The sequence below is a fragment of the Calliphora vicina genome, chromosome 5, assembly GCF_958450345.1.
Source record: "Calliphora vicina chromosome 5, idCalVici1.1, whole genome shotgun sequence".
NCBI classification, from domain to species: domain Eukaryota; kingdom Metazoa; phylum Arthropoda; class Insecta; order Diptera; family Calliphoridae; genus Calliphora; species Calliphora vicina.
In genome coordinates, this window is record NC_088784.1 from 98258646 (window position 1) to 98285544 (window position 26899).

Below are 26899 nucleotides of genomic sequence, written 5' to 3' on the forward strand. Positions count from 1 at the left end.
TGACTGTCCATGTAAACCTTGTGCGCAGAGTACAGGTCGCAATTTTGAAGATATTTCGATTAAATTTGGTACATATTATTTTTTCGATACAAGGACAAAGCCTATTGAAACTGGCTGAAATCGGTCCAGTATTTCACCTAGCCCCCATACAAATGTCCTTCCGAAATTGGACGTTATCGGTCATAAATGTTTAATTTATAAATATATCTCCACAAATTACGCTCCAAATAAGTTTTATATATATAAAATTCATGTCACCAAATTTGTTTACGATCGGTCCATAATTAGTCATAGCTTCCATATAGACCCGCTTCCGAAAATCACTTTAACGTGCATAAATCGCTTAAAAATTATGTTATACTCACAAAATTTAACATAGTTAACTTTCATATAGCCGTAAATCACGTGACCTAATTTCATGGTGATCGGTCTATAATTGGTCATAGCTCCCATATAAGGCCCAATTCCGAAAATCACTAAAAAATATAAATTATTGAAATTTTAAAAGAAAACTGTTTTTGCTCTTTTACTTAGTGTAGGGTATTATATGGTCGGGCTTGACCGACCATACTTTCTTGTTTAGTATGAATTTGAGTTCATGAACGCGACATTATTACGTTCTTGAAGTAAACAATTATGAAATATTAACAATTTTGTTTTCTTTTTTCCATCCAGTCCAATTAGTGCAAAAGATAGACTCTAACGTTTTGTTATTTCTAATATAATGAAAATAAACATGGTATCAAGAACGCGACAAAAATAAAACAAGCTTTCGACTGAAGCTATAAAAATCGTAAAATCTGCGAATTGAAACATTATTTTTTGAAAATATATGTTTTTAACTGATCGAGGCATTTTTTGCCTTCTCGTTTGTAAAAAATATTAGATCAAGCAATTTCAACAAGAGCTTGGTATTTATTATTTGTTGATTCGACATACTTTCTAAGCCTGCTGCTAATGCATTGTCTGCCTTCTTTACTGATTTTACCAATGTTTGTTTGCATGTAAAAGGCACTTTTCAGTTTTTTCTTTCAGCAGCTTGCTATTTGGTTTGTCAATTTTGTAGTTTTCACGACGTCGCAATATTCTGTGTAATGTAGGAGATATTTTTTAATTGTTCCCAAATATTGCGCGCTTCCCTTATTATTTATGTTAAAATAATGAAATTGGTTAAGTTACAATTACGATGGCGAACATCTCGTTTGTGTGTCGCATTCGTCAGCATAATTGTAACTTTTATCAAAAACAAGTATTTTCTTTCATAAATTTTTTTTAGTAATTCCACTAAATTTGCATTGGAATTACAATGATTTGCACTTGATTATAACGGTCTCAGAGTACTTATAACAAAATATGATTTTTGTACAAGAATGCGACATTAGAACATGAGCAAAATCAAATGAAGAATTTTTAATAATAAAAATGTTTCTTTTTGAAAAATACAATAGCGATCGTGAGACACTTTAGTAATTAAAATATAATGTTTAGTGTGATTATTATAAGCAGTAAATTGTGTTTTTAGTAAAATCTACGAATTAAAATATTTAGACACTTGATTGGAACGATCATGGAGTGCTGGCGAAAACTATGATTTAGGTACAAGAACGTGATATTAGAACATGAACAAAAGCAAATGAAAAATTTACCATTTATCGGGCTTTGTTTGGACTTTTCATTAGCTAAAAACCTAAGTTACCACTTTGCCCTTGTTAACTATCACTACCATGCTTTCTTTTCTTTGACAAACGTTAATTAAAGTTATTAATAAGCATTCCTATCATTTCCATCAGTATTCTATTGTAGTCTATCTTATAATCGGTTATGACCTACTTTATTTTCTTACGTATTTCAGTTATTGTTACTATTTGTTTATTTTTATTTTTTTATGTATCTTGTTTTGGTTTAAGGTCAAAAGTGGACAATTTATGGTTTGTAAAATGCAGAAACAGGCACCCTGTACAAGTGTTTATGTGTTCAAAAGGCCACGAATAATATTTTAGTTTTTACATTCTTTCTATTACTTGAACTTAGTGCAAGTTTTTTTATTCTTATTTCTTGCCTTTGCTTTTTATAAAGTACAAGTACGTGTAGTAGTTGCCCTGGCAATGAGGCAATAATGAAACTTTATAAATATTTTATTATTTTTAAGGGAAAATAGATTCAGTTTAAACAATATAAATACAAGGAAATTTTTATAAATATTTAAAACATATTTGAGTTTTGTTTAAAACACAAATGAAGTGAATTCGGAAAGGTTATACATAGCGAAGTCTATTTAGCAATGTCCGTCTGTATGTTGAAATCAACTTTCCCTGACCCTTAAATAATTTACATACATGATTCATACATCAATACATACGCTATAGTTGCGGTTTCAAAATCCAGAAAATCGGCTCACAAATGGCTGAGATATAAGGAAAAAACCACGACTACCTCTATTACATATTTTTGATCTACATCTTGATTACTAAGACATTAATATAGACAATATGGATATCTAATGATAGATATTTTAAATACCTTTCCAATGATATATATAACATCATAGTAGTTCGGACCTACAATGGGTCAAAATTGGGAAAGATATTTTTTAACACGATTTATTTTTCACTAAAAAAAAATTTACAAAAAATTTTGTTTCACTTTTGTTTTAGTAAAAAAACATTTTTAAAAATTTTCAAAGTAAAATTTTACCAAAATTTCTTTCAAAAAAACTTTTGTTTTAGTAAAAAAACATTTTTAAAAATTTTCAAAGTAAAATTTGTAAAAATTTACCAAAAATTTTTTTTAATTTTTTTCCAAAAAAAATTTTGAATGTTTATTTTATACTTTGGTGAAGGATATATAAGATTCGGCACAGCCGAAACTAGCTCTCAGACTTGTTATACACTTCACTTTCGTGAGATGGGCATATATAAGTTTGTCATTCCGTTTGTCATTTCTACATTTTTCATTTCCGACCCTATAAAGTATATATATTCTGGATCCTTATAGATAACGGAGTCGATTAAGCCTTGTCCGTCTGTCTGTTGAAATCAATTTTCTGAAGACCCAGATATCTTCGGGATCCAAGTCTTCAATAATTCTGTTAGGCATGCTTTCGAGAAGTTTGCTATTTAAAATCAGCAAAATCGGTCCACAAATGGCTGAGATATGAGGAAAAAACCAGGACAACCTCGATTTTTGGACTATTTTTGACCTACATATATATCTGGATTACTAAGTCATTAATATAGACAATATGGATATCTAATGATAGATAATTCAAAGACCTTTGCAATGGCATATATAAAACCACAGTAAGTTGGACCTACAATGGTTCAAAATCGGAAAAATATTTTTTAACCCGATTTTTTTTTCAAATTTTTTTTTCGCAAATATTAAAAAAACAAAAAACAAAATTTTAAAATTTAAAAAAAAAATTTAAATTTAAAAAAAAATTTAAATTTAAAAAAAAATTTATATTTAAAAAAAAAATTCGAAAAAATAATTTTTTCCAAAAAATTAAAAAAACTGCAAAAACCATTAAATTTTGTTTACCTAAAAATATTTGAAATTTTTATTTTGAAGTATAATTTGGTGAAGGGTATATAAGATTCGGAACAGCCAAATATAGCTCTCTTACTTGTTATACCCTTCACCATGAGTGGCAAGGGTATATATAAGTTTGTCATTCCGTTTATAATTTCTAAATTTTTCATTTGCGACCCCACAAAGTATATATATTCTGAATCGTTATAGATAGCGGAGTCGATATAGCCATGTCCGTCTGTGTGTTGAAATCGACTTTCTGAAGCCCAAATAACTTACATACACGAATGATACATCAGTATCTCCGAAATTCTTCCGGCTCGGTTGCTATTTAAAATCAGCAAAATCGGTCCACAAATGGCTGAGATATGAGGAAAAAACCAGGACAACCTCGATTTTTGGCCTATTTTTGACTAACATATATCTGGATTACTAAGTCATTAATATAGACAATATGGATTTCTAATGATAGATATTTCAAAGACCTTGGAAACGACGTATATAAGACCATAGTAAGTTGGACCTACAATGGGTCAAAATCCGAAAAATATATTTTAACCCGATTTTTTTTTCATCAAATGTTTTTTTTTCGCTTAATATTAAAAAAAAAAATAAAAAAACAAAAAATAAAATTTTAAAATTAAAAAAAAAAATTTTAAAATTTTTAAAAAAAAAAATTCGAAAATTTTTTTTCCAAAAAATTAAAAAAACTGCAAAAAAGATAAATTTTGTTTACCTAAAAATATTTGAAATTTTTATTTTAAAGTGAAGGGTATATAAGATTCGGCACAGCCGAATATAGCTCTCATACTTGTTTTATTTCTTCTGGAAATTTTTATTCCCTCTTTCTCGCACTTGTCATTAGTTACGTGTTGCGAACTGCTGTTAACAAATGTCCTGCATATCCTTTTAATGACATTTGTATTTTGGTTTTACTCTTTAGTTTCAGTAAGTGGCAATGCTGTTGTATGCAGTTTTGCTTGAGCCCCACAGTTTTACAAGTAGTCAATGTCTCCCTATTAAGCAGATAAATTTCACTCCATTTTAAATATGTTTGTATTTTGCCATTGTAAGGCAAATACAAGTCAATTGGTTACTTTATGTATCCTAGGTAATGTAGCATGTAGTCAATTGTCACATTAGTGGCTCTAAGTAATCTATAGAGTAGTTATTTTAAACTTTTTTTATACTAAACATTAGAATGTAGTTATTTTACTCTCTAGAGAAAATTTCTGGGAGAGTAAACTGTCTGTTAGTGTCCCTTTGTAATCTGAAGGGGAGTGTGTTTAAATTTATTATTTTCATTTAAGTGAACTGCTGGGATGTTTATGTGTAAATAAGTGTTTCTTTTTTTGCACTTTTACAAGTGTTAAAAGTTCAAGACTCAAAATGTTTTTTTCTATTTTTATTTGACCTTTTTTTTTGAGAACATTAGTGCACTTTTTGTTTTCGACAAATTGTTTTAAAAATAGCAAAAACAAAAAATTTAAACGCACCAAAATAGTTTTGTTGTTTACATTTAAAGAAAATAAAAAAGCTAAATAATGTTTTTATCAATTAAGGAAATTAATTTCCTTTTATAAGCAAAATAAAATGCTAAATATTTAAGGCAATACAAATGAACAATTTTCAACAATAAATGAAGAGATTTTATTAAAAAAAAAACTAAATAAAAAAACCACATTAAATGAAAACACTTTTTTCAGCATAAACATTTCCAGCCCAAGTTTATGGGGTGTGAGCTGTTAGAAAAGAATCTATTTGGAAAACAAAAGTGGGCGAAACTTAGGCGCAACCATCTAAAGGTCGTGATGGTTGAAGAAAAATAATAAATATTGGAAATAACACACACAAAATAAAAGTCTTATCGATCAAAAGGCATCCGAATGATATAAAAAATCAATTTTATTAACTTTTGATGAATGTGGTCTTAAATAAATAAATACATCAAATTAAATATACAAAAAAATGTTCTTTCTTTCTTTATTTCACATGGTAGCTCGTGTGCGTGTGCTGCATGAATTGCAGCATAAACAATAAAAAAAATAAAAAAAACGTATACAATTTGTTATAAAAGGAAAATAATATATATAGGTTCTATTATTGTTTACACAGTTGTTCTAGTATTGTTTAAATAAGACTGTAATGTTTATTTATTTTATTTGTTTGTACTTTTCTGCCTACAAATGTATGAATAAAAAGAATTAAATATTAGGGTTTTGCAGAACAATAATTATACAGTTGAAAGAAGACAATTTTCAGATAACAAATTGTAAATACTTTCAATGATTTTTTCTTTTTAGCTTTTATTGTTCAAATATTTATATCATGACTGCTTATATATTATGAAAATCTCTCTAACAATTTAATATAAGTTGAAAGATGCCAAAGTTTGAATAGTTGATTTTAATCATTTTCTAATGTCACGTTCTTGTAGCTAAATCAAGGCTTCATATCAGTACTCCTCGGTCGTTGTAAACAAGTGGCTGAAAATTTTAATTCAAAATAAAATTGAGTTTCTGTGCTGCATAACATTATATTTTGATTTTTAAAGAGTGTCGCGTTCATAAGTTTAAAATAAAAATAAAAGTTTTTTTTATTAAAAATTTTTCATGTTCTAATGTAGCGTTCTTGTAACTCAATCATAGTTGGTTATCAGTACGCCCTGATCGGAAAAGCTACTGCATCTAAACATTTTATTTTGATTGCTAAGGTGTGTCGCGTTCGATATATGTATAGTAGAGTGTCCCTCAGAATTAAATTTTTCGAAATGTTGAGACGGTACCCCCTGAAAACTTTCGTTATGACCTAAAATACCACCAAATTTTTTTTTAGCTTTTTCTAAGAAGGGCAACCCGTGCCGACTTTCGATTTAATTTTGAGGTGCATTTACAAGGGGAAAAAATGCATTTTTTCAGTTTTTGTAAAAATTTTGCAATTTAGAAATTACTTTTGTAATTTAATTTAAAGGAATCGAAATGTGTTCGTAATTGTCGTTCTAATGAGATATAAAAGACAAAAATTGGTTAAAAAATGTTAAAGTTATTAAAAAATCGCCAGGCCATTAACGTGTCTCAGGTCACCAGAACAAGAAATGTAGGAACAAAATTAACATATTTTGAGAAATATTAAAACAAAAGTTTATTTTTAATTAAAATATATCCATATTTACTTGTATATGAGTTTTTATCTTCATAGGATACAGTTAACCTATTTGCAGGTATGACCAAAAAAAATATTTTTTTTTAACGTCAGTTTCAAAACTCCAATTTCAAATTTTTAAAAATTTTGTTAAACAAATTTCAGAATTTTTTGACCATCACATGGCGATTTATTGACAACATAATAGGGAATAAAAATGTGAAAAAATTATGTCAATACCTCCTATAGTTTTTCCGTATCTGCGATATAAATTTTGCGATTTTCGAGAAAAACTAATTTTTGGGATATATTTTGGCGAATGAGCCAAATTTCCTTACTGTTATTAATTTTAAGTAAAATCTGTTCAGAATATTATAGTTCAGGTAATTTTAAATATAGTCTGAAAGTATTACTAAAATCGGAACGTTAATTCTTAAATCGTGAAGTTCAGGTAAAATTTTCCAATATTTGAAATTTCTCATGGAAAGATAGCGAAATGTTATATATTTTTGGGCCGATTTTGATGAAACTTAAGAAAAATATAACATGAAGTTTTGTATTTACAATAACAGTACAAAAATGGAAATGAAACCGTAATATTCCATCATTACAACTCTCGGCAACATGTTGCAATACCTATTAAAATATCTTTAGAATGAAGTGGTTGAGAAGTTTTTCCTCAAAAAATAGTGCGCCGTCCGACTACTATTTGTTTCGATCGACGAATCACCTTTGGTACAGAGTATCCGATATTGGCTTGATTCGTTCTTGGCCTCAAAAGATGAGCAGTTCTTTTGGCTCGGAATCCATATGTTGCCAGAAAAATGAGAAAAGTTCATAGCTAACAATGGCCAATACTTTGAATAAATTTATATTGTACAAATGTTTCAAAATAAAAGCTAAAAATGTGAAAAAAGTCCTCATTTTTAAGTCATACATCCAAAAATTCTAATTGCAAACGTGACGGGAAATAGTGTCGCGTTCTAAATCATACAAAATGTCGTAAAAACGAATACAAATATTTCAACAAGGCAACTGTTAACAGAAAGCCTATTATTAAATTTTAGTTAAATAAATTTTCTTTTAAAAATTATATTCAATTCAAATTATTTTTTAACTTATTTCGATTCAGTTAAAAATTAGTTCTATATTTATACCCTTCACCTTCGTGAGAAGGGTATATATATATAAGTTTGTCATTCCGTTTGTAATTTCTACATTTTTCATTGCCGAAGGTATATATATTCTGGATCCTAGATAGCGGATCCAGAATATATATATCTGTCTGTTGAAATCAATTTTCTGAAGACCCCTGATATCTTCGAGATCCAAATCTTCAATAATTCTGTCAGACATGCTTTCGAAAAGTTTGCTATTTAAAATCAGCAAAATCGGTCCACAAATGTCTGAGATATGAGGAAAAAACCAGGACAACCTCGATTGTTGACCTATTTTTGACCCATATCTGGATTACTAAATCATTAATATAGACAATATGGATATCTAATGACAGATATTTCAAAGACCTTTGCAACGACGTATATAAGACCATAGTAAGTTGCACCTACAATGGGTCAAAATCGGAAAAAATACTTTTTAAGCCGAATTTTTTTTCACGAAAAAAAATTAAAAAAAACAAAAATTTTTAAAATTTAAAAAAAAAAAAATTTAAATTTAAAAAAAACAATTCGAAATTTTTTTTTCCAAAAACTGAAAAAAAAAATTTGTTCCCCTAAAAATTTTTAAATTTTTTATTTTGAAGTATAATTTGGTGAAGGGTATATAGAGCCGAATATAGCTCTCTTACTAGTTTTGTTTTGTTTTCATACCCTTTAACATGAGTGGCATGGGTATATATAAGTTTGTCATTCCGTTTGAAATTTCTACATTTTTCATTTGCGACCCTACAACTATATATATTCTGGATCGTTATAGATAACTGAGTCGATAAAAACATGTCCGCCTGTCCGCCTGTATGTTGAAATCAGCTTTCCGTAGCCCCTAAATAACTTACATATAAATACATGACTCATTTCATTAATATATCCGCCATAGACCCGGTACAGTTGCTGTTTAAATTCGAGAAAATGGGTCAAAATTGCGAAAAATATTTTTAACCTGAATATTTTTTTAACAAAAAAAATTGTTTGTAATATATTTTTTTCACTAATAAATTTTTTTTAAAAAAAATTTAATTTTTTTTTAATTTTATTTTACCTGAAAATATTTAAAATTTGTATTTTAAAGTATAATTTGGTGATGGGTATAGAAGATGCAGCACAGCATAATATAGCTCTCTTACTTGTTTTATATTATTTTGGATGGAGTCAAAAATTAGATCCAAATTTGTGTCACGTTTTTCATACAATGTTTTTGCTAATACATATTGACAACAACATTTTACATTAAACATAGCTGCAAAAATGCTATCGAAATTTGGAAACTGGAAAAAATAGAAATAGAAACAATAAAATGTTAAAACCTACCTTTGCCACTAATCATAGTGCTACTAAAATTCTACCAAAAAAATAGATTAACAAAATTTCAGATTTTTATTTATTTTTTTTCGCCTCAAATTCAAAACGAATGTAGCGTTCTTGAGCACGGGGATTCATATTTAGGATTTAATGAAGAAAAACACATTTTTTTTTGTTAAAAACATTTATCAATTTGGTTTATACTCTCACAATACGTCTAATCGCAACTTAGATAAAATATGTAGCGTGCTTAATCATATTAAAGGTTATAAAAAAATCACAACAATAAAGAGAAAGTCACATTATTGTAAACAATTGTCCAATTCCTATATTTGTGCATTTTTGTAAATGCATTCGAAAACGAGTTTGATTTTATGTCACGTTCTTGATGCCAAGTTTGTTACAAATCTAGTGCTACTAAAACCCTATCGAGAAACAAGATAATTTTTTAAAGATTTCTAAATTATTTTTGTCCATTTCAAAAGCATACAAATGTCGCGTTCCTGAACAAATATTTGAAAATCAGCAAATGGCTTGAATATATTGCAAAAAACATTACTAGCTCGATTTATGAAAACATTTTTCATGATAATTCATGAGCAGCACCTTAATTAAGCTAACATTTATAGGCTTTAGTATGGCGGTACTTTTGTATAGATTTCTTACAAAAAAAAATACCTGATTAAGACAATTCTCAGGAAATTTAATATTTTCTATTTAATTAAATGCCAGCAAAGTGGTTTTCATAACATTGCAAGTAAAAAAACAAGCAGGATACGACTGACAGCAATACACATATTTATTGTAAATAATAACACATGGACATTAGAGCTCCCAACACACATGAAATCAAAACCAAAAATAATAATTGTGATTTTGTGGTGACCTCTGAAAATGTTTCATTAAATTGTTTCATATTTCAACTATGCCAAGAGAGTTTTGAAGTGGTCAAGCAGTGTTTTAATGAAAAATTGTTATGGTCATAGAGGGCAACTGTTGCAATACTGTGTTTTTGGTATTTTGGAGCATTGATTATTTCTGAGGAGAAGGTTGCTATAAACAGCCTTCATTTAATGAGATATTATTTCGAGGATGGAATATACTTGAAATTTGCTCATCAATAGGAAATTTAGTTTTGTTGGTTTGAAAACTAGCTCAAATGAATAATACAATGCAGCTGTATTATACTGAATGTCATTCCAAAATAATGAAATCTTCTCAAAAATTCTTAAAAAATATCTTTGCTAAAAAAATTGCTCATTTCAAATAGAGAAGGATAGAAGAAACGTCTGTTGAAATCAACTATCTGAAGACCTCAAATATCTTACGGATATGAATGCTACATCAATATATCAAGTATGGTGGAAAGAATGTAGCCATTGAAAACAATTAAGAAAGTATGGTCGGTCAAGGCCGACCATATAATACCCTACATTAAGTAAAAGAGCAAAAACATTTTTCTTTTAAAATTTCAATAATTTATATTTTTGAGTGATTTTCGGAAGTGGTCCTTATAGGGGAGCTATGGCCAATTATGGACCGATCACCTTGAAATTAAGTCGTGTGATTTATGTCTATATGAAAGTTATTTATGTTGAATTTTGTGTGTATACCAACATTTTTAAGCGATTTATGCACGTTAAAGTGGTTTTCGGAAGCTAGTCTATATGGTAGCTATGACTAATTATGGACCGATCGTAACAAAATTTGGTGACATGAATTTTGTATATATAAAACTTATTTGGAGCGGAATTTGTGGAGATACATATATAAATTAAACATTTATGACCGATAAAGTCCAATTTCGGAAGGACATTTGTATGGGGACTAGGTGAAATAATGGACCGATTTCAGCCAGATTCAATAGGCTTGGTCCTTGGGCCGGAAAAGTAATATGTACCAAATTTGATCGAAATATCTTCAAAATTGCGACCTGTACTCTGCGCACAAGGTTTACATGGACAGCCAGCCAGCCAACCAGACGGACGGATGGACGGACATCGTTTAATCGACTCAGAAAGTGATTCTAAGTCGATCGGTATACTTTAAGGTGGGTGTTAGACTAATATTTTTGGGCGTTACAAACATCTGCACAAACGCATAATACCCTCCCGACTATGGTGGTGTAGGGTATAATAATAATTTTATAATTATGTACTCTAACTATGACTGGTCACAATACATTTATTTAATTGAAAACATTTAGCATAACTACTAAGATGCGAATGAATCTTAGATTTGCAAAGCTCTTGTTGAGTTTTACAATTATTTTTCATGGAGTAAATGCCTCAAATTCTTGGTCTTCAAACTTTTTTGGCTGGCCTGGGCGATCTGTGTGTGCCGTATCAAAATCACCACTTCTAAACTACTCAAACCATCTATCGCACGTTGTGATGGTTTGAGAATGTCGTATAATTTTAACGAAATTTTAAAGAAACACAATTTTTTTTTTTCAAATTTACTGTAATTTTTATGACAGCCAAAGAAAATTCACAAATGAAAATCGAATTTTTAATTCGCGAAAGCTTCACTATGTAACATGAAAATATGCCGATACAGTTGCTTTTAAATCATTGTAGGCGAAAACCTTTAATTTAAGTAAATATTGACCAACTGGAAATGGAGCCACCTGAAAGCCTTTCTCATCTAAAATTAATTCCTTGACAATGATATCATCCTATAAAAATAAGAAGTTATTATTATTTTCTCAAAGCCTTCATCAGTAAATCGAATAAAAAACAAAAAAATCAAATAGCTTACATTATATGGACAAGTATGATTTAGAGTTGAGTGTTGCAAAAATAAGTTGAACATAAATTTCAAAACTGGATAACGATTACGACGACCGAAAAACAGACACACATCTTCGGTGATATTCCACAAGAATGGACGATAACCATTGGCACGTTTATAAAAAGCTATATTTATCTACAACAAAAACACAATTAGAAATTTATTAAATATTAAAATATAACAAAAACTTACTGTGGAATTTGTAACCGGAGTTTTCAATAAATTCACATGAATATTCAAAGCCACTACACCGCGGCGCACCACCTTTAAATTGCAGGTTTGAAAGTGGGAAAATTTCAAATCATGATCCTCACACTGGACGTTTGTAAATTTGTAGTACAAAGACACAGGTCTTAGAAAGAATACCAACGTTATTAAAATTGCAAATAGATTGAGTTGTGGTTTGCGGAGCCACATTGTGGCGACTGAGTGATTTGAACTAACAGTTAATGACTATAAATAGCATTTAATCATATTCAATTAATTATATTTAATAGTTCTTGTATGATTTTAAAATTAATAAATTCCATATCTACCATCGAATATTAATTTTTAAATGTTTAATTAAAATTTTTATTAAGATCGTTATTGAGTAGGGTTTCTAATTTCATGAACTGATTTAGTCTCAGTGACACAATATTTGTGTGGTGGGGAAATATTTGTTTATTTTAAATGTTATTCTTTGTGAACTAACCAAATATAACACAGGTCAACAGCAAAAAATGGCTTCACTAACCACTACATATATTTGATGCATCATGGTTACCTAAATACTAAAATGGTTAAATTTTTTTGTAGTTATAATAACAAATCGATGCAAAAAATATATTGTTACGTTTTAACCTTTTCAAAACGTTGGTTTATTTCATTTAAATAAATCGGATACTTTTGATTGCAAATAAAAGCCGTTTAGTAGTTTAAAAATTGTAACAACTCTTTATTTATTTAAAATGTACAACAACCTCAGAATTAAATAGCCACTCACTGTTTTTTATACACGTTTATAAATTCTCAGAAATACAGACACAATTTATAATGTACACGAATTTACTTGAAAAACACAACACATTTTAAGGCACTTAGTTGATGTTTATTCGAAAAGCGTCTCTGATAAACTGACTAACTACTGCAACCTCTGCCACTATTTATAACACTGCCATCTGCACTCTAGATTGCTCTTTAACTGTCAAAGTTCGAATATTCTAGATCATACGCCATCTGTGGTGTACTTTCTACAATGTTCTTTAACTGAATATTCGAATTCAAACAGCGTTGCCAACTTACGATCAATGATCAACTGAAAGCTTTTATTTAATAATGCCAATAGATATGTTACAGTTTGCTATTACAGCAATGTTATTTGAAAGCATTATGCTACTTTTAAATCAGCCCTTAAAATCGTTATATTTGAATTCAATTACAAATTCGTAACAATATTTTTTACGTGAAAATAGCAAATTTTAAAAAACTCATGAAAAATCGAAAACGGCAGAAATTGTTATGGTTTATTACTTTGTCGCAAAGCCTCATATAGTAGCAACTAAATGAGATATTGGGCATAAAAATCGATTGATTCTTTTCGAATTTATTCACAATTAAGTGAATTCGATCATTTTCACAAAATTTAATGTACTTACAAGCGTGTACTTTGATTGTAAATTTTACATGTGTTTTCTTTTTGTCTTTTCGTTACAATTTTCGTTACAATAACAAAACACATGTAAATTTACACTCAAAGTACACGCATGTAAGCACTTACAAAGTTTACCATAAATTTGGATGAAATTCACAAAATTTCCAGTGAATTTATAACAAAATATTCTTATGAATACTCCTGAAAATCTCCTACCTCAACATATGCTTTCCTAAATTGTTTGCGTAAAAAAGAAAAGCAATCGTGTTCTATAGCCCATATCTCAGACATTTAAGGACCGATTTTGCTGATTTTCAACACCAAACTTTCTTAAGGTATATTTGATATATTTATATATAATATGGGTCCGTAAGATATCTCGGTTCTTATTAAACCACGAATACCTCGATTTTAGGCCTATTTTTGATCTATATCTGGATTACTAAGTCATTAGTATAGAAAATATGGATATCTAATGATAGATATTTCAAAGACCTTTCCAACGATGTAATTCGAACCTAGAATGGGTTAAAATCAGGAAACAAAGTTTTAAAACCAATTTTTTTTTAATACAAACTTTATTGACTATAAAATTTTTTTGGTTGAAAGAAACCTTATTTTTTACGCAAATAAAACTTTTCAGAAAATAAAAATTTTCAACCAAAAATTTTTTTTTTAACCTCCTCCACATAAAATTTTGTCATTCCGTTTGTAATTTCTACATTTCTCATTTGCGACCCCGCAAACTATATATATTCTGGATCGTTATAGATAGCGTAGTCGATATAGCCATGTCCGTCTGTCTGTTGAAATCAACATATCGACCCACAAATGACTGAGTTATAAGGAATAAAACCGAGACACCTCAATTTTAGGCCAATTTTTTGTATCTATATCTGGACTACTAAGTCATTAATATAGACAATATGGATATCTAATGATAGATATTGCAAAGTCCATTGCAACGATGTATATAATTTGGTCCTACAACGGGTCAAAATCGAGAAAAATATTTTTAACTCAAATTTTTTTTTTAACCAAAGACTTTTTTTTCACTATTAAATTTAAAAGATAATTAAAAAAAAAATTTGGAAAAAAAAATTTCCAAAAAAAAAAAATTCAAAAATTTTTTTTTAAAAAATTAAAAAAAAAATTTAAATTTTGTTTATTTAAAAATATTTAAAATTTGTATTTTAAAGTATACTTTGATAAAGGGTATATAAGATTCGTCACAGCTGAATGGTCCTATCTATTATAAGCTAATGAAATCTGGCCAGACCATCACATGGAACCAGTACCGAACGCAACTGATTCGTTTGAAGTGAGCTTTGGCTGTCATACCTGAAACCGTAATATTCCATCATGGCAACGCCCGGCCACATGTTGCAATACCTATTAAAAACAATTTAGAAAGACCGCTTCACTTTAGAACAGAGTATTCAAAATTGGCTTGATTAGTTCTTGGCCTCAAAAGGTGAGCAGTTCTTTCGGCTCGGAATCTATATGATGCCAGAAAGATGGGAAAAGGTCATAGCTGCCAATGGCCAATACTTTGAATAAATTTATATTGTACAGATGTTTCAAAATAATAGCTAAAGATTTTAAAAAATCCAGCATTTTTAAGTATCAAATATACTTGAGAGAATGTTCCGATGGAAAATTATTCAAATTGGTCCATAAATAGTTGAACTGCAAGCGCATAGTTTAAAAGGCTCTCTTACATAAAATGTTACTGAAATTATAAACAAACACAATTTTTTTTTTGAAGATTTACTGTAAATTTTATTACAGCCAAAGAATATTCACAAATGAAAATATAAATTTTTAATTAAACTAATTTGCATTGAAATCATAAAAGCAGAACCGCAAAAAGTCACTCTGCAATATGAAAATATACAGATACAGTCGCTTTCAAATCATTGTAGGCGAAAACCTTTAGCTTAAGTAAATATTGACCAACTGGAAATGGAGCGATTTGAAAGTTCTTCTCATCTAAAATTAGATTCTTGATAATGATATCTTCCTATATGAAATAATATTAAGCCAACATACATAATTAGTAAATTGAAACAGAACTAAATGAAATAAGTATTATTTACATTATATGGACATGAATGATTAAGATTTGAATATTGCAATAAGAAATTGAAAATAAACTTGAGAACAGGAAAACGATTGCGACGACCGAAGAACAGACACACATCTTCGGTGATATTCCACAAGAATGGACGATAACCATTGGCACGTTTAAAGATGGCCATATTTATCTAAAAAAAAAACTCAATGATAAATTATTAAATGTTATTAAAAAACAAAACTTACTGTGGAATTTGTGACCGGAGTTTGCAATAAATTCACATGAATATTCAAAGCCACTACACCGCGGCGCACAACCTTTAGATTACAGGTTTGAAAGCGGGAAAATTTCAAATCATGATCCTCACACTTGACGTTTGTAAATTTGGAATACAAAGACACAGGGGTTAAGCAAAATATAACGAGAATTAATGAGAATTGTATAAAATTTAAATGTAATTGACGGCCAGCCATTTTATCAACTGACTAATAATAAATGTATAGTATTCATTTACCTTTTAATAGTCGAGCATTGATGTAACTTTTGTGGGATTTAACTACAATTCAAATGTTCTGCTATTTGATTTACTGAAAACAGAGTTCAATATAGAATCGTTTAATAGATATTTAAGTAATTTTAGATAATTAAAAATCAATTTTGATTGTAACAATAATAATACAAATATTTTGTGTAATTTTCGGCTGTTCATATATGTATGCTACTAGCAGATTTATGATTAATTTGGAATTGAATATAAATAGTAGTTTTCTTTCTAATTTAACATAAACATAATAAGTTATATTTCATATAGCTCTGTTTATAATTATAATTGGCCATATTTTATTTACATTTATTTAATTTAAAACCATTTAGACTAACTACAATCGTTATAAATTTTATTTCAAATCCAAAATGTCTACAGTACCTTAAAATAACTACCAACGAAATAATTCCCAACAAAAATTAACTAACTCCCAAAGTGTAACACTAAATTACTCCCAATAATTGGCAGTTTTATAATAATTAAAAGATTAGTCCCAAAAAATGTGAAATAATTCCCAATTCGGAAGCAATGTATTTAGTCATGCTTACAAAACCGGCTTCGCATAGATTTCTTTTACTGCAGATATGTTTCGAATTACTTCAGAAAATCATTTCGCCCTGCAATGCAAGAAATCTTTACTAAGCGAAACCGGTTTTTGATTCACCCTTTGCGTCCGGCCGAGAGCCTTCAATGCATGAAATCTTTACTGAGCAAAGCCGTTTTTGGATACATCCGAAAGGAGAAAAGCCAAGCTTTAGATGAATTAACTCCCAAAAAAATTAAACAACAATTTCGATCAGAGTTTTTTCATTGGGAGTTATGCCAACAAAAAACAAGTAAGAAAGTATGGTCGGTCAAGCCCGACCATATAATACCCTATACCAAGTAAATGAGTAAAAATATTTTTCTTTTAAAATATCAATAATTTATATTCATGAGTGATTTTCGGAAGTGGGCCTTATATGGGAGCTATGACCAATTATGGACCGATCACCTTGAAATTAGGTCGTGCGATTTATGTCTATATTAACGTTAACTATGTTGAATTTTGTGTGTATACCAACATTTTTAAGTGATTTATGCACGTTAAAGTGATTTTCGGAAGCGGGTCTATATGGGAGCTATGACTAATTATGGACCGATAGTAAAAAAATTTGGTGAGATGAATTTTGTATATATAAAACTTATTTGGAGCGAAATTTGTGTAGATACATATATAAATTAAACATTTATGACCGATAAAGACCAATTTCGAGGGGACATTTGTATGGGGGCTAGGTGAAATAATGGACCGATTTCAGCTAGTTTCAATAGGCTTGGTCCTTAGGCCGAAAAAATAATATGTTCCAAATTTGATTGAAATATCTTCTAAATTGCGACCTGTACTCTGCGCACAAGGTTTACATGGAGAGCCAGCCAGCCAACCAGACGGACGGACGGACATCGTTTAATCGACTCAGAAAGTGATCGGTATACTTTAAGGTGGGTGTTAGACTAATATGTTTGGGCGTTACAAACATCTGCACAAACGCATAATACCCTCCCCACTATGGTGGTGTAGGGTATAATTATGAAATAAGTTCCAACACGTTTGGAGTTATTTCATAATGAAATTAGACCCAATTTGTACGGAAAATTGTGTGAATTTTTTTTTCTGGCGAGTTATTCCGCAGATCCAAAGTCTACTTTTTTCAAATTAAAGAAGTAAAGCAAAACTTCCCGCATGACGGATCCAGGTCAACCATAGTGAAGAGGGTATTATGCGTTTGTGCATATGTTTGTAACGCCCAAAAATATTAGTCTAACACCCACCTTAATGATCGACTTAGGATCACTTTCTGAGTCGATTAAACGATGTCCGTCCGTCTGGTTGGCTGGCTGTCCATGTAAACCTTGTGCGCAGAGTACAGGTCGCAATTTTGAAGATGTTTCGATCAAATTTGGTACATATTATTTTTTCGGCCCAGGGACCAAGCCTATTGAAACTGGAAGAAATCGGTCCATTATTTCACCTGGCCGCCATACAAATGCCCTTCCGAAATTGGACTTTATCGGTCATAAATGTTTATTTTATAAATGTATCTCCACAAATTGCGCTTCAAATAAGTTTTATATATACAAAATTCATCTCACCAAATTTTGTTACGATCGGTCCATAATTAGTCATAGATCCCATATATACCCGCTTCCGAAAATCACTTTAACGTACATGAATCGCTTAAAAATGTTGATATACTCACAAAAATTCAACATAGTAAACTTTCATATAGACATAAATCACACGACCTAATTTCATGGTGATCGGTCCATAATTGGTCATAGCCCCCATATAAGGCCCACTTCCGAAAATCACTCAAAAATATAAATTATTGAAATTTTAAAAGAAAAATGTTTTTGCTCTTTTACTTAGTGTAGGGTATTATATGGTCGGACTTGACCGACCATACTTTCTTACTTGTTTTTATATAAATTTTCGGTTTTGGGGGGGAAATTTCCTATTTCACCCCCTCTGGATCCGCGCCTGGGATAAGGTCCTATCTATTATGAATAGCTGAGATATAAGCGCAAAATAATTAAGAAATTATGAACTGAGCAAATGAACAAAAACATTTTTCTATTAAAATTTCAATCATTTATTTTTGTGAATGATTTTCGAGAGTGAGCCTTATATAGACCGATCGCCATGAAATTAGGTCGTGTGATTTCTATACGAAACTTTTTTGTGTTACATTTTTTTTGGATTGCAAAATTTTTAAGAAGTTTATGCTTGTTAAACTTATTTTCGGAATATGGGCCCATTATTTAGATCGAACTTTGTGTAGACACCTACATAAATTAATAGGCTTTGTCGAAATATCTTCTAAATTGGGACCTGTAGTTTGCGCACTGAACTGCCAGCCATGACGTATATCGTTTAATCGACTCAGAAAGTGATTCTGAGTCGATCGGTAATATGTTTGGGCGTTACACACATCAGCACAAACGCATAATACCCTTCCCACTATGTGGTGTAGAAATTAGAAACAAACTAAAAACAAGTTGTTTACTAAATCCTCGGTATCAAGGCGTATTAACAAGGTGAGTGCATAGAATCAGATGTTTCTTAATTCGCCGTGGTTTAATATAGATCTTCTGTAAAATATGTTTATGTTTACATTTGCAATTGTAAATAACATAGTAATATTTTTATTCGCCTTGATTTTGACATTTGTTCTACATTTTTACAAAAACAAAATTCGCCTTGCCCGGTATGTTTTATGTATATTGGAGTAACTCAAAGAATTCATTCTATAATATGAAAATATACCGATACAGTTGCTTTCAAATCATTGTAGGCGAAAACTTTTACTTTAAATAAATATTGACCACCTGGAAATGGAGCAATTTGAAAGTTTTTCTCATCTATAATTAAATCCTTGACAATGATATCATCCTATAAAAAGTAAAATTAAGCCAACATAAATTAAAAAATTGTTTAAAAACTGAATGAAATGTCAATTACTTACAATATATGGACATGAATGATTTAGATTTGAATATTGCAGAAAAAAATTCATAATAAACTTGAGAACAGGAAAACGATTGCGACGACTAAAGAACAGACACACATCTTCGGTGATATTCCACAAGAATGGACGATAACCATTGGCACGTTTATATATAGCTATATTTATCTAAAACAAAAACACAATTATAAATTTATTAAATATTAAAATATACCAAAAACTTACTGTCGAATTTGTAACCGGAGTTTTCAATAAATTCACATGAATATTCAAAGCCACTATACCGCGGCGCACTACCTTTAAATTTCAGGTTTGAAAGTGAGAAAATTTTAAATCGTGATCTTCACACTGGATGTTTGTAAATTTGGAATACAAATAAACAGGGGTTAAGAAAAATATGATGATAGTTAATGAGAATTGTATAAAATTTAAATATAATAATTGAGAGCCAGCCATTTTAGCGACTAACTAATAATAAATATCTAGTCGATCATTGATGTAAATTTTGTTGGATTTAACTATTCTATTGTTCCGCTATTTGATTTATTGAAAACTGAGTTCAATATTTAAATAATTTTAGTTAATTAAAAATCAATTTGACTTGTAACAATATAATAAAAGTAATTAGTATAATTTTCGGCGATTCATGTATGCGACTAACTGATTTATGATTAATTTGGAATTGAATATAAATAGTAGATTTCGTTCTAAGTAATTTAACATAAACATAATAATATTTTAGAAATACTATAACTATGCTTGGCCATAATATAAATTATATTATATAATTTCCATTGACTGAATTGAAAACATTTAGTGTAACTACAATAGCTGGAAGATAGATATCAAATCGTACCAAAAACCTAATTTAAAAGTATATCGAGGGCCTATATTCAAAACCCTCTATCTTAAAAAAACACAACTTTTCAGTAGAGCCAAAAAAATGTTTTTTTTTTTGAGTATTACTTGAGTTATTAAATATTCTTCAATATTTTTTAAAGCAACTACTGAATCTCACATATAAGCAAAATTTAAAATTTTATATTATTGGGGTCTTTATGAAATATACAGGGTTTTGCTTCTCAAAAATTTTCAATGTGTAAGTATGAAAAATATAAAAATGAATTATTTTGATTTCACTTATGCAAACTGTCAGTTTTTAACGTGATTTATTTAAGATAACGGCTTTTTTAAGTTCTTTTGATAGATGTAAATTATAATAAAAATAATAAATAACGCTCTTAAAATCTTGCAAGTTCTTCCACTTATTATAAGGCCTTTCTCTAAGAACTTCTGTACAATAACTTTGTATATCAAACAAAAAACTAAAATTTTGTTAAAATGAGCGAATTCACTTAATTGTGAATAAATTCGAAAAAAATCAACAGATTTTTATGATTGATATCTCATTTTGTTTCTATTATATGTGGCTTTGCAATAGAATAATAAATGTGAACAATTTCTACCACTTTCGATTTTTCATGATTTTTTTAAAACAAAATAATTTTGCTATTTTCACGTAAAAAAATTATTTTTTGCTTCAATTTGTTATCATAACTCCGAAACTACTGAGAATATTGAAAAGCTATATACATGTGAAAATTTCTACATAGCACGGGGAAAATGTTTTCAAAACTCAATCAATCTAAAGAAGAACATTAACCACTCAATTTTATGTATATCAAACAAAAAACTAAAATTTTGTTAAAATGAGCGAATTCACTTAATTGTGAATAAATTCGAAAAGAATCAATCGATTTTTATGACTGATATCTCAATTTGTTTCTATTATATGTGGCTTTGCAATAGAATAATAAATCTGAACAATTTCTACCGTTTTCGATTTTTCATGATTTTTTCAAAACAAAATCATTTTGCTATTTTCACATAAAAAATTTATTTTTTTCTTCAATTTGTTATTATAACTCCGAAACTACTGAGCCAATTGAAAAGCAATATATATGTATATGAATATTTGTATAAAGCATGGGAAAAATATTTTCAAATTCAATAAATCGAAAGGAGAACATTAACCACTCAATTTTCTGTATATCAAACAAAAAAAAAAATTCTGTGCAAATGAACGAATTCATTTAATTGTGAATAAATTCGAAAAGAGTTCATCAATATTTATGGCCTGTATCTCGTTTTATTCCTATTATATGTGGCTTTTCGATAAAGTAATAAGCCTGAAAAATGTCTACCATTTGCGATTTTTCATGATTTTTTTAAAACAAAAAATTAGCTATTTTCACGTATAAAATATATTTTTTGCTTCAATTTGTTATTATAACTCCGAAACTACTGAGCCGATTGAAAAGCAATATATATATGAATATTTGTATAAAGCATGGGAAAAATATTTTCAAATTTAATCAATCGAATGAAGAACATTACCTACTCAATTTTATGTATATCAAACGAAAAACAAAAATTTTGTGAAAATGAGCGAATTCATTTAATTGTAAATAAATTCAAAAAGAATCCATCGATTTTTATGATTGATATCTCATTTTGTTCCTATTACATGTAGCTTTATGAGGTAGCAATAAATCTTAACAATTTCTACCGTTTTGGATTTTTCATGATTTTTTTAAAACAAAAAATTAGCTATTTTCATGTATAAAATATATTTTTTGCTTAAATTTTTTATTATAACTCCGAAACTACTGAGCCGATTTAAACGCAATATATGAACGGCTTAAAGTTTATATTAATAACATCGATCTGACCCTTTTTGAGTTATCATTAATTATGTGGAGAAACATCTAATAAAATTTATAATTTTACTTAAAAATTAAAAATCTCTGCATAAAATTGAAAATATATATAGTAATTATTCAAGCTTTTTTTGCTGTTAATTTAACAGTGTTAAATGAAATCTGTTTTACAGAACATTTTACCATAAAAAAGTCATTTTCGTGAAAATCAATGATAAAGGGTTTTGCATATAATTCCTCGAAATAAAAAATTTTTTGGTTTCTAAAATAACATATCATCCGAAATTATGAAAATTTCTCAATAAAGCTTACAAATAACTAAATAAAATAGGGATGGACAGATGATCCGTCTGTTGAAATCAACTTTCTGAATATCCCCAAATATCTTATGGATATGTATGATATATTAATTTATCATTATATTTTATTACAGCCAGAGAAAATTGAATTTTTAATTAAACAAATTTTGCATTGAAATCATAATTGCAGAACCACAAAAAAATCACTCTGTAACCTGAAAATATGCCGAAACAGTCGCTTTAAAATCATTGTAGGCGAAAATCTTTACTTTAATTAGATATTGACCACCTGGAAATGGAGCGATTTGAAAGTTTTTCTCATCTATAATTAAATTCTTGACAATGATATCATCCTATAAAAAAATAAATTTAAGCCAACATAAATTAAAAAATTGTATAAGAACTAAAAGAAATGTCTATTACTTACATTATATGGACATGAATGATTTAGATTTGAATATATAAGAAAAAAATTCATAATAAACTTGAGGACAGGAAAACGATTACGACGACCGAAGAATAGACACACATCTTCGGTGATATTCCATAAGAATGGACGATAACCATTGGCACGTTTATATATAGCTATATTTATCTAAAACAAAAACACAATTATAAATTTATTAAATATTAAAAAATATCAAACTCTTACTGTCGAATTTGTTACCGGTGCTTGCAATAAATTCATATGAATATTCAAAGCCACTACACCGCGGCGCACTACCTTTAAATTGCAGGTTTGAAAGTGAGAAAATTTCAAATCGTGATCTTCACACAAGACATTTGTAAATTTGGAATACAAATAAACAGGGGTTAAGAACAGTATGATGAAAGTTAATGAGAATTGTATAAAATTTAAATATAATAATTGAGGGCCAGCCATTTTAGCGACTGACTAAAAATACATTGATGCAGCTTTTGTTGGATTTAACTAGACTTGAATTATTTTGCTATTTAATTTACTGAAAACGGACTTAAATATGGAATCTTTTAATAGATATTTAAATAATTTGAGTTAATTAAAAATCCATTTTGATTGTAACAATATAATAATAAAAGTAATTATTTTAACTTTCGGCGATTTATAATTAATTTGCATTTGAATGAAGAGAAAAATATTTAAGCGATAGAAATAATTTTAATAATGTGAAATTTGATGCCTTACATATGGTCGTCTGGTGGGTTTTTGTGGGAAAATATGCATACAAATAATAAATATTAAAAAATATTAATTATTTTGAATGTAAAAATTTAAAAATAAATTTAAAATTTTTTTTTTTTTGATTATATTTCAAAAAATTAAAAAAAAATTTAATCTTTTCTGGAACAATTTTAACTCATAAAAGCCGTTAAAAAGCAACAAAAAATCAAAAATTTTTAAAAATATTTTATTTTATTTTTCATGCACTCATTTCATAGGTTGATCTTGGATCTCATGTGGATTGATATCGTCCCAAATTCGTTGTTAAGCGCTTTATCCATGTTGATTTACAAAACACACTGAATAAATGACTGCCAATTTGACAGATGTAGCTTCAACAATATGGCCGGTATCAACTGTCAAAGTTCGGAAGTCCCTAGTGGAAGACTCTACAAGATGTGAATTACATAAAAACACAGTTTTTTTCCTTCAGATTATTTTTTCTTTAATGAATCATCGAGCAAATAGTATCCACGGCTTTCTGTTTTCTGAGAGCATTTCGCATAATTATGGCTGAATTTCGTTGAAGCAGCGTTGAATTCACTCCTTGTGGTCCTGTTGGATCAGACCTTTCACTTCAAATAACTCCATAACCAGAAATCCAATGGCGTTGGATTTCTGGTCACTCCAAACTGTAACACGTTTGATTTTCTACAATTCCATAAGAGTTGTCTTTCATAATTTTAGCTAACTATAAACTGTCAGCTGGGTAATAATTTTTCTTTTTTAATTTGCAACACTTTACCGCACAAATGGCAGCCAAATCACTTCAGGATGCATCAGTAGCATAATTATCACAGTGTAAACTTATATAGATTTCTACCTACTTGACATAGATTTTTAATAAAGACATAATTGAGAGTAGCTAGTCTTTGTTTGGAAATTTTTTTAATTAAATTCACTTAAGTATACTGTTAGTATGAACAACAGCAATATTAATAAAATTGTGTTAATAAAATGATGATACAAGTACTTTATTATAATGAAGCAACAGGTTTCATTAGTGGGAGGTGTTACTTTAAATTTTATTTATCAGAATATTCTAAAAGGTTTTCCCCGCATATAAGCATTTGGTATTGAAAAACAACCATCTAATGCTTTTACCAAACCTGTTATTTCAATTATCTGCTCTGTTTGCCAAACCAAATAGACAGACACATACATTAGCTACGTGAATAGTTATTTTAACATGTATATTTCCAAGGGTGAAATCAATTGACGCTACAAAGAGACTGGCTGGTTCAATGTAATTATATTTCATATTTCATATTTCATATTTCATATTTCATATTTCATATTTCATATTTCATATTTCATATTTCATATTTCATATTTCATATTTCATATTTCATATTTCATATTTCATATTTCATATTTCATATTTCATATTTCATACTTCATATTTCATATTTCATATTTCATATTTCATATTTCATATTTCATATTTCATATTTCATATTTCATATTTCATATTTCATATTTCATATTTCATATTTCATATTTCATATTTCATATTTCATATTTCATATTTCATATTTCATATTTCATATTTCATATTTCATATTTCATATTTCATATTTCATATTTCATATTTCATATTTCATATTTCATATTTCATATTTCATATTTCATATTTCATATTTCATATTTCATATTTCATATTTCATATTTCATATTTCATATTTCATATTTCATATTTCATATTTCATATTTCATATTTCATATTTCATATTTCATATTTCATATTTCATATTTCATATTTCATATTTCATATTTCATATTTCATATTTCATATTTCATATTTCATATTTCATATTTCATATTTCATATTTCATATTTCATATTTCATATTTCATATTTCATATTTCATATTTCATATTTCATATTTCATATTTCATATTTCATATTTCATATTTCATATTTCATATTTCATATTTCATATTTCATATTTCATATTTCATATTTCATATTTCATATTTCATATTTCATATTTCATATTTCATATTTCATATTTCATATTTCATATTTCATATTTCATATTTCATATTTCATATTTCATATTTCATATTTCATATTTCATATTTCATATTTCATATTTCATATTTCATATTTCATATTTCATATTTCATATTTCATATTTCATATTTCATATTTCATATTTCATATTTCATATTTCATATTTCATATTTCATATTTCATATTTCATATTTCATATTTCATATTTCATATTTCATATTTCATATTTCATATTTCATATTTCATATTTCATATTTCATATTTCATATTTCATATTTCATATTTCATATTTCATATTTCATATTTCATATTTCATATTTCATATTTCATATTTCATATTTCATATTTCATATTTCATATTTCATATTTCATATTTCATATTTCATATTTCATATTTCATATTTCATATTTCATATTTCATATTTCATATTTCATATTTCATATTTCATATTTCATATTTCATATTTCATATTTCATATTTCATATTTCATATTTCATATTTCATATTTCATATTTCATATTTCATATTTCATATTTCATATTTCATATTTCATATTTCATATTTCATATTTCATATTTCATATTTCATATTTCATATTTCATATTTCATATTTCATATTTCATATTTCATATTTCATATTTCATATTTCATATTTCATATTTCATATTTCATATTTCATATTTCATATTTCATATTTCATATTTCATATTTCATATTTCATATTTCATATTTCATATTTCATATTTCATATTTCATATTTCATATTTCATATTTCATATTTCATATTTCATATTTCATATTTCATATTTCATATTTCATATTTCATATTTCATATTTCATATTTCATATTTCATATTTCATATTTCATATTTCATATTTCATATTTCATATTTCATATTTCATATTTCATATTTCATATTTCATATTTCATATTTCATATTTCATATTTCATATTTCATA

At 28.0% G+C, this 26899-nt stretch overlaps 1 protein-coding gene across 1 annotated transcript; it reads right to left on the reverse strand.

Annotated features, from left to right (window-relative positions):
* Nucleotides 1–11679: 11679 nt before the first annotated feature.
* Nucleotides 11680–12359, reverse strand: LOC135961499 (uncharacterized). Its single transcript, XM_065512998.1, has 3 exons — nucleotides 12135–12359; nucleotides 11910–12077; nucleotides 11680–11826 (listed from the first exon to the last, which is right to left on the reverse strand). Exons 1-3 carry the CDS (start codon nucleotides 12357–12359, stop codon nucleotides 11680–11682), a joined length of 540 nt encoding a protein of 179 aa, XP_065369070.1.
* Nucleotides 12360–26899: the final 14540 nt, after the last annotated feature.